This window comes from Synchiropus splendidus, chromosome 15, assembly GCF_027744825.2.
Source record: "Synchiropus splendidus isolate RoL2022-P1 chromosome 15, RoL_Sspl_1.0, whole genome shotgun sequence".
NCBI classification, from domain to species: Eukaryota; Metazoa; Chordata; class Actinopteri; order Syngnathiformes; family Callionymidae; genus Synchiropus; species Synchiropus splendidus.
The window spans coordinates 5,376,663-5,384,328 of NC_071348.1; the positions used below are offsets into that span (position 1 = coordinate 5,376,663).

Genomic DNA, 7,666 nt, shown 5'->3' on the forward strand with positions numbered 1-7,666 from the left:
GAATAGAAACTGACTTTAGACATGAATTCCAGGCAACTCTAAGGGATTAGACCTAAAATTGCTGTCAGAATCTAATCTAAAACTTGGAAACAAATTAAGTTAAATTCCCGCCACACCCTCCCATGCTTGAGCCTTTGTTGTGGTCTGAGCTTCGCTCCTCGCACCTCGTCTGTGTTTGTGTCTCTCAGTATTAATAGTGTGATGGTCATGTCTGGCATGTGTATTAACAGTGACCTCTCTCTCCTCCCCCAAACTCCCATCGGCATTCATCCACCCACCCCCACCCCTCTCTCTGGTCAATCCCGACACCTTTAACCCCAGAATGGCTCCCATAACCAGGACCTGTTGGTGTGTGCGTGTGCTGTGGGCGTGGCCACCTGCTTCGCCGCCCCCGTGGGAGGCAAGTCTCCAACTGACCCAAACCGCTTCCTGTTTCAGGCATCAGGCAATTTTAAGTGATAACATCGGCATCAACTTATGATGCAATTACTGAATATTTAAAGAAAATAAAATCAGCAATTTGTACCAAAAACATGACGCAATTTAATGCAAAAAATTTGAATGACAAACACGCACCGAACAAAAAACTTTCTTGACCTGTGACCCACGTTTTACGTTAACGTCAGACGCAGTTCCGCAAACCTGAGCTGCTGAAAAAGTGTCTCTACAATCTACAATCCTGCAGGGGTGATCAACGCAGTCGATGTGATCTGGAAAATGTTGAAAGAGTCCAATCTTAGAGCAGATGTTTCACATGTCCTCCCAGGGCGGGGCACGCGACACATCGCTAATGCTAGTCCATAAGTTCATGTGAGACAACATCAGAGACGCTTGATGTCCAGCTAGTATCCCTATAATGATGCTGCTAATGTTCCTTAACTTTACCATCTGTATTCCATTAAACCGCTGACTCCTGTAGGGAGTGGAACATCAACCCTGCTGCCTCCAGTCAGCCCAAAAAGTGAGCGACTTAAAAATCAGGTGAAAACTAGCTGATGTCTTAAAATCTCATTTAACATTTTTTTTAAGTTTGACTTTCAGCTGTCCTGCCTGTGTTGCTGTGTCATTTTGGAGTAAATAAAATATAGATGAGTGAAAATCTCCTGGCGCTTCAGTGTCAGCATGTGCTTCTCCTCGCCTCTCCTCAAACCTTTCTGGTTTCTTCTTTTGATTATTTATTCACTTGAGTCAATGTCTCTCCTTCCTCTCTTCCACAAACCTCCTCTCCTCCTCCGTCTCCGTGTGTTTCTGTGTCAGTAGAATCCGTACGGTTACACAGACATTCTGACGGTGGGCTGCGCTGTGGGAGTGGGCTGCTGCTTCGGCACTCCACTAGGAGGTAGTGTGTCTCTCTGATGGTGCGCGGGAGAGCGTCTCCTTCTCTCCATCATCCAAACTCACCTGACAGAAATCGAATCACAATTAACAAAACATGCATCATTTTCCACAATGTGCGTGTGTTTCTTCGTCTCTTTTTCCACACCAGTCTTTGTTATATAGCCTTTGTATTACAAAGAAAGCTTGAGCTTGTGTTTCTATGCATTGTTTGCAAGTGCTTTTCTTCTCTCCCCGTGGGCATGTTTGTGCATGTGTGTACATCAGGAGTGTGTATTATGCGTGTATACAAGTGACAGAATGATTGACCTTTAAGTTGTCAAGTTGTTATTGTGTGGGCTGATCTGTGTGAATATGTATTTCTGTGGCATGTGACTGTGTGGTGTGTTACGACTTGTTGTGTGGGATGCTTTGAGCGCTTGGCAGTTGTGTGTCTCTATCTTAATATTCTCATCTTAACAAACACCCAATGTTTGTCGTTTCATTATCTGCAGTTTTGCTGTTTGAATTTGCCCACAATTCTGCTTGGTTTATTTAATAATAGAGTGTCAGTGTGTGTGTGTGTGTGTGTGTGCGCGCCTGCTCCCCGTGGCTCTCCTGTTGTGTGTAATTACATACTCGGCTTCAAGTGTTTATTCTTCCTTCCTCCTTCCTCTCTGCTCCCTCTCACGCCGTCCCCTGTCATCCTCATTCTTCCTCCTTAATCCCTTCATCCATTCTTCCCGTCCCTTCTCCACTCCTCTCCTGCAATCCCCCCCATCTCTGCAGGGGTGCTGTTCAGTATTGAGGTCACGTCCACCTACTTTGCGGTGAGGAATTACTGGAGAGGATACTTTGCCGCGACGTTCAGCGCCTTCATATTCAGAGTGCTCTCTGTTTGGAACAAGGATGCTGGTGAGAAGCAGACACACACACACACACACACACAGGGTGAACACTGCATAAACAACCAACCTATACCTTCATAAAGACACACAAAACATGCACCAACTCATATGTGTCTACGCACAATCACATGGACCCTTGAGTGTATTTGTTTGTTTATACTACTTTGTGTGCCGGTCCCCACAGGTCCACACCTCAATTTGATAATGAAGACTTCAAAATAACTGTGTCATTATAATGGGGTTTAAGTTTGGTTCAGAGTCCTGGTTAAGGTGAGCCATGTGTTTTGGACGGTTAAGTTGAGAGGCTGGGGAAAGGGTTATATGGCCATGAGAAACCTCACAATGTCCCCACAAGGGTATCAATACAAAGGTGTGTGTGTGTTGCAGTGACCATCACGGCTCTATTTAAAACAAACTTCAGGATGGATTTTCCCTTCGACCTCCAGGAGCTGCCAGCATTCGCCATCATCGGGTAACTTGTGTTTGTGTCAGCCCGCGGACAAACGCAGCGCGTCACACGACCCGCTTCTCCGCTCCTCCAGAATCTCCTGTGGCTTCCTGGGAGCGTTTTTCGTCTACCTGAACAGACAAGTGGTTCTGTTCATGAGGAGACCCACTGCGCTGACACGCTTCCTCACCAAGCAGTGAGTGTCACAACACACCACACACATCAACGAAGACACACACGTGCAACTCCGCGGCTCGCCTCACTTCAATTCAGTGTCCGCTAATGCTACAAGCTCCACGCTCCCAGCTCATCAGACTCACAACAACAACGATGACATCCGCGGCTTATTCACTCAGCAGCTGATCCAACCAGACTCCACAGTCAGGGAACATTAGTCTCCTGCATCAGGGCGTCTGCACTCTACTCTGCTTTTGAAGAACGTTCTGGGCTTACTGTTGATGTCTGTGTGTCTCCAGCCGACTCATCTATCCAGGAGCCGTGACGCTGATCATCGCCACCTTCACCTTCCCTCCTGGGTTTGGACAGTTTATGGCCGGAGAGGTTTGATTTCCATGTACTCGCCAGTCATAGTAAATAAGAACTGTCCATCCTTCATGTTCTCTGAGCTGATGGCACAGCGGGTCGGAGTGTTGGTCCACAGTTAAAGCGATGACTTACCAAGTTCAACATGAGTAGAGAATGTTCGTGGATGGACTGTCAGTCACCATGGTGCTCCCTTCCACAGCTGATGCCCAGAGAGTGCATCAACTCTCTGTTCGACAACTTCACCTGGACTAAGATCACAGGTCCGACGGTCCCACCAGGGCTGGGTCGCTCAGCTGTGTGGCTCCATCCTCAAGTCAGCGTCTTTGTCACGCTCCTCCTCTTCGTCGTCATGAAGGTGCGCCCCCTCCCACTCCCCCCTCTGTGTCTGGCCTCAAACATCACGTCAGCATCACAACAAACTCTCGCACGCTCCCCTGATCCTGTTTCTGTCGCAGTTCTGGATGTCAGCAGTTTCCACGACCATGCCCATCCCCTCCGGTGCGTTCATGCCCGTTTTCATATTAGGTAAGAGGATTTCTCGCCGCCGGAGCAGCTTCTCCCGCTGACCTTCAGCTCAGTTTGTCTTATCTCCCTGCCAAGGAGCTGCATTTGGTCGCCTGGTTGGAGAGATCATGGCTACTTTGTTCCCAAACGGAATCCTGTTTGATGGGATCGTCTACCGCATCCTTCCAGGAGGATACGCCGTCATCGGTCAGTCTCAGGCCTGAACAGCTCTTGACGTGGGGAGAAGCAGCTTTACCCCTCCACGTCAGAGCCGTGTTCATACCACTCTATCAATAATGGCCCTCTACTCTGAGATCAAACATCCTTTTGTTTGTCGGGCTGCTGTGAGCTGAGATCTGATATTTGTGTGAGACCTTCAAATAAAGAGTAGAATGAATGGATTTTCTCCAGGCGCTGCGGCGATGACCGGTGCGGTCACGCACACGGTCTCCACGGCGGTCATCTGCTTCGAGCTCACGGGTCAGATTTCTCACATCCTGCCAATGATGGTTGCGGTGATTCTGGCCAACATGGTGGCCCAGGGTCTGCAGCCCTCGCTCTACGACTCCATCATCCAGGTGAAGAAGCTGCCCTACTTGCCCGAGCTGGCCCTCGGACACATCAGGTGAGGCGGCTGTGGGACGTCATGCTGCTGCTGCGCTAACAGCGACTGGTGTCTCCAGTAAGTACAACATCTTTGTGGAGGACATCATGGTGCGCAGGGTGAAGTTCTTGTCCTCCCACTCCACCTATCGGGAACTGAACCACCTGCTGGACACGACGACGCTCAAGACCATCCCACTGGTCGACTCCAAAGGTAAATAGAGTTGTTGTTAGTTACTGAGTGTAAGAGTCATAAGGGGTGGAGCCTGAAGCAGGATGAGTTTCAAAAGGGACCAATAACATTCCAATCTTTTATTAAATCATCGTGTAAGGAAAGAGGACTTCCCCACAAGGAATATGCTTTAGCTGCCCTCAGGGTATACCATACAATCCCGGGCATCACTGGGACAGATAAAGTCTCCTCATTGATGCGGATCCCAACATACTTGAACATTTGGGAAGGAGTCCATACAGAGCTAAGACTGCTTCTTCCTTCAAATTCCATGCCTTCTTCAGACGCCCAACACCATCAGGAATATCCCATGTTGACAAGAGGCACGTGACCAGCTTAGCATAATACCGCTGCAGGCCCCTGCTCCAGACCTGGTCCACCAGGACCACGGGCTGTTCAAAACCCAGCGAGTTATTAAAAATAATACCCCTCTTCTCTCTGTAGAGTCCATGATTCTTCTAGGTTCCATTGAGAGAACGGAGCTGCAGGCTATCTTCGACTGGTGGCTCTCCCCAGCGAGGCGGGTCTTTGAAAGAGCTCAGAGTTCACCAGGTCAGGGCTCCAAAGTCAGTTGGGAGTCATTTACCTTTGTGGACGAGGAGGGAGGTCAAGGCCCCGCTGACAAGGTTCCAATAACACAGATATTAGTCGGTATATTGTGCCTTTTAGAAAAGCTCTAACTGCTGTTGCAGACGACGACTTCGCTGGCTCAGGACGGATGCAACGGCCCGATTCCGTCCCAAACCCCGCCACAGAATCACACAGACTCTGGTACTAACCTCAATGTCTTCATGGAGTTTCATTCCTTCCTCACTCAAGTCATCATCTCCACAGACAAGCGGAAGCTGCCCTCAGTCAGGACAGCTCTTCAGAGACTCTTCTCCACCGCGTCAGCGTCGGGGCAGGATGAGACTCAGGTACCTTCGTGGGACAGGCAGCTGTCACACTGCGTCACACGTCCCAGCACAGAAGGATGAGATGTGACACTTAAGAGACACTCAAGTCGACCTGTTTCACTCCGTCCACCAGTCAGTCCATTCTCTCGCTTGTCGTTCCTCAGGAGACGGCGCCCCCCACGTTAACTGACACCATGTCCCCGGAGGAGGTACGATGAATTATTGATCCAGAATGGTTCCATCACTCAATGTGATCAATACATGAAAAAAAAAACGTTGCTGATGCAGATCAAAGCCTGGGAGGAGGCAGAGATGGACAAGCCCGTCGACATGGAACAGATCCGGATCGACCCATCACCGTTCCAGCTGGTGGAGAGGACCTCTCTGCACAAGGTGATCCATAATATCCAGAGAGGCTCGGTGTGATCCTTGTTTGAAGGTGTGAAGCTCAGAAGACGTGATTGTTTTGGGGTCTTAGGTCAGGTCGATGAAGTCACTTGAGCATCACCACAGGAGTCACGAGAGCCACAACATTGTTTGGAGGCTAAACACAAGCTAAGCTTGAATCAAGCAAGGTCACCGTTCAGAGGTGTAAAACGAGTGACGCCATTTTAAATGAAGTCAAGGCACATAGTGTTTTGAGGCATGGAGTGACATTGTTATTTGGGGTCAAGCAGGAGCAGGGATGACAGCTTTGACTACTGAAAAATAGATATAGAAAGTGCTTTGTATCTGGATGGAACTAAAGCCCCTCAGCTTGACATCACGACTGCAGAGCTACACCTTGGTTGGCCATGAAGGACAACAAGCTGGGAACCCTCCTTGCACACTGGACCTTGACGATGATGTGGTGACTCACGCTGGGCGTTTTGTTTACATCCAGAACAGCACTTCTGCACGAAGAGCAGTGCAGCCATGCAAGCATGACACTGTCACATTACAACACATTTGAGTGGCTCACCCATCCAACCCCCCTCTTCTCTTTCTCTGTCTCTGCCAGACCCACACGCTCTTCTCTCTGCTGGGCCTCAGTCACGCCTACGTCACTAGTATCGGCAAGCTGGTGGGCGTCGTGGCACTGAAGGAGGTAACTTTGTTTCTTCTTGTTAATTCATCAGTTTTTGTGTGGCCGCAGCGTGATGTGTCACCTCACACTGTGCCGCTCGCTCACGCTCAGATTCATACAGCAAGTTTATATTACTATGGATGGCAAGACATGAAAGGTCCAGGTGAGAGAGGTCCAGGTCAAATCCACTTGCTTTGGTCTTTGTTGTGTTTGAGGTGAAGGATGATTATTTTAACAATTCTTCAGTCGCTGCTGGACACTCACATGACTCATGACTCAGGATTTTATGGACAGACGGAGGTATGAATACTTGACCAACTTGTTGAATGATCAACAGCTGCAGAAGGCCATCGAAGGCTCCACTCGCAGCGGCGTGAGGCTGCGCCCCCCTCTGGCCAGCTTTAGAGATGCCAGCAGGAAGGCAAAGAAGCACCAGCCTCCCTCCTCCACTCCATCCTCCCCCACATGGGACAGAGACCTGTGGGGGGAGGGCAGCAGGAGAGAGGGGGAGTCGGCGAGGAGAGAATCCAAAGAGGTCTCGTCTTCCAGAGGTGATGCCCCATCTTCGCCAAGTAGTGTCGGCGGAGACACCGAGGGGGCGTCGCCGTCCACCTCCTCCCCCGCCTCACCTTCACCTCCGCCCTCCCCTGCGTCACCCACCCACCCTCCCGTCCTCACCCTGTCCTCCCTGCAGGAGGAGCAAGAGAGCGAGGAGTCCGACGAGCCCATTTAGCAACCTCAATAGGAACAGACTTTTTTTTTAAATGGAGGCATTGGACTCGGACAGCTGAACTCCTCACATGGGATTCCACTTTTACAGTTTCCTCTCAGGTGCCGCCCTGCGCCTTCCCAGCTGCAGGTTTCAACCCTACATTTCACTTTTGTTTGTGCCTCTTCTTCCAGTTTCATTTCAAGTGTCTTAGAAAAAACAGCTGACAGCAGTGAAATGTACCAAAATGATATTAAATATTGATGTAGACTTAAGTCACTTGGCCTTTGTGTCACACGTGATCGGTTTGTTTAAGTTCGTGCTCTGTGGCAAACATGCAAATCAACTATAACTGTCTGTAATTTTTCAATAAATGAAGAGAAAATGTAAGCGTCTGTCAAGGGGGGGTAAGAGAGTGCTAAATTGGTCGGTGAATCGGC

General features: G+C 49.5%; 1 protein-coding gene across 1 annotated transcript in view; it reads left to right on the plus strand.

Annotated features, from left to right (window-relative positions):
* The window catches only part of clcn1b (chloride channel, voltage-sensitive 1b), a 19,107-nt gene extending 11,695 nt beyond the window's left edge, over window positions 1-7,412 (plus strand). Inside the window, 17 exon segments of the mRNA XM_053886985.1 lie at window positions 1,258-1,339; window positions 2,104-2,229; window positions 2,610-2,694; window positions 2,765-2,866; window positions 3,147-3,231; window positions 3,416-3,571; window positions 3,672-3,741; window positions 3,817-3,927; window positions 4,132-4,345; window positions 4,404-4,537; window positions 5,000-5,181; window positions 5,248-5,326; window positions 5,390-5,472; window positions 5,616-5,660; window positions 5,740-5,844; window positions 6,452-6,538; window positions 6,855-7,412. Of these exon segments, the coding sequence (XP_053742960.1) occupies window positions 1,258-1,339; window positions 2,104-2,229; window positions 2,610-2,694; window positions 2,765-2,866; window positions 3,147-3,231; window positions 3,416-3,571; window positions 3,672-3,741; window positions 3,817-3,927; window positions 4,132-4,345; window positions 4,404-4,537; window positions 5,000-5,181; window positions 5,248-5,326; window positions 5,390-5,472; window positions 5,616-5,660; window positions 5,740-5,844; window positions 6,452-6,538; window positions 6,855-7,250 (2,142 nt within the window). The 3' untranslated portion in view covers window positions 7,251-7,412.
* Window positions 7,413-7,666: the final 254 nt, after the last annotated feature.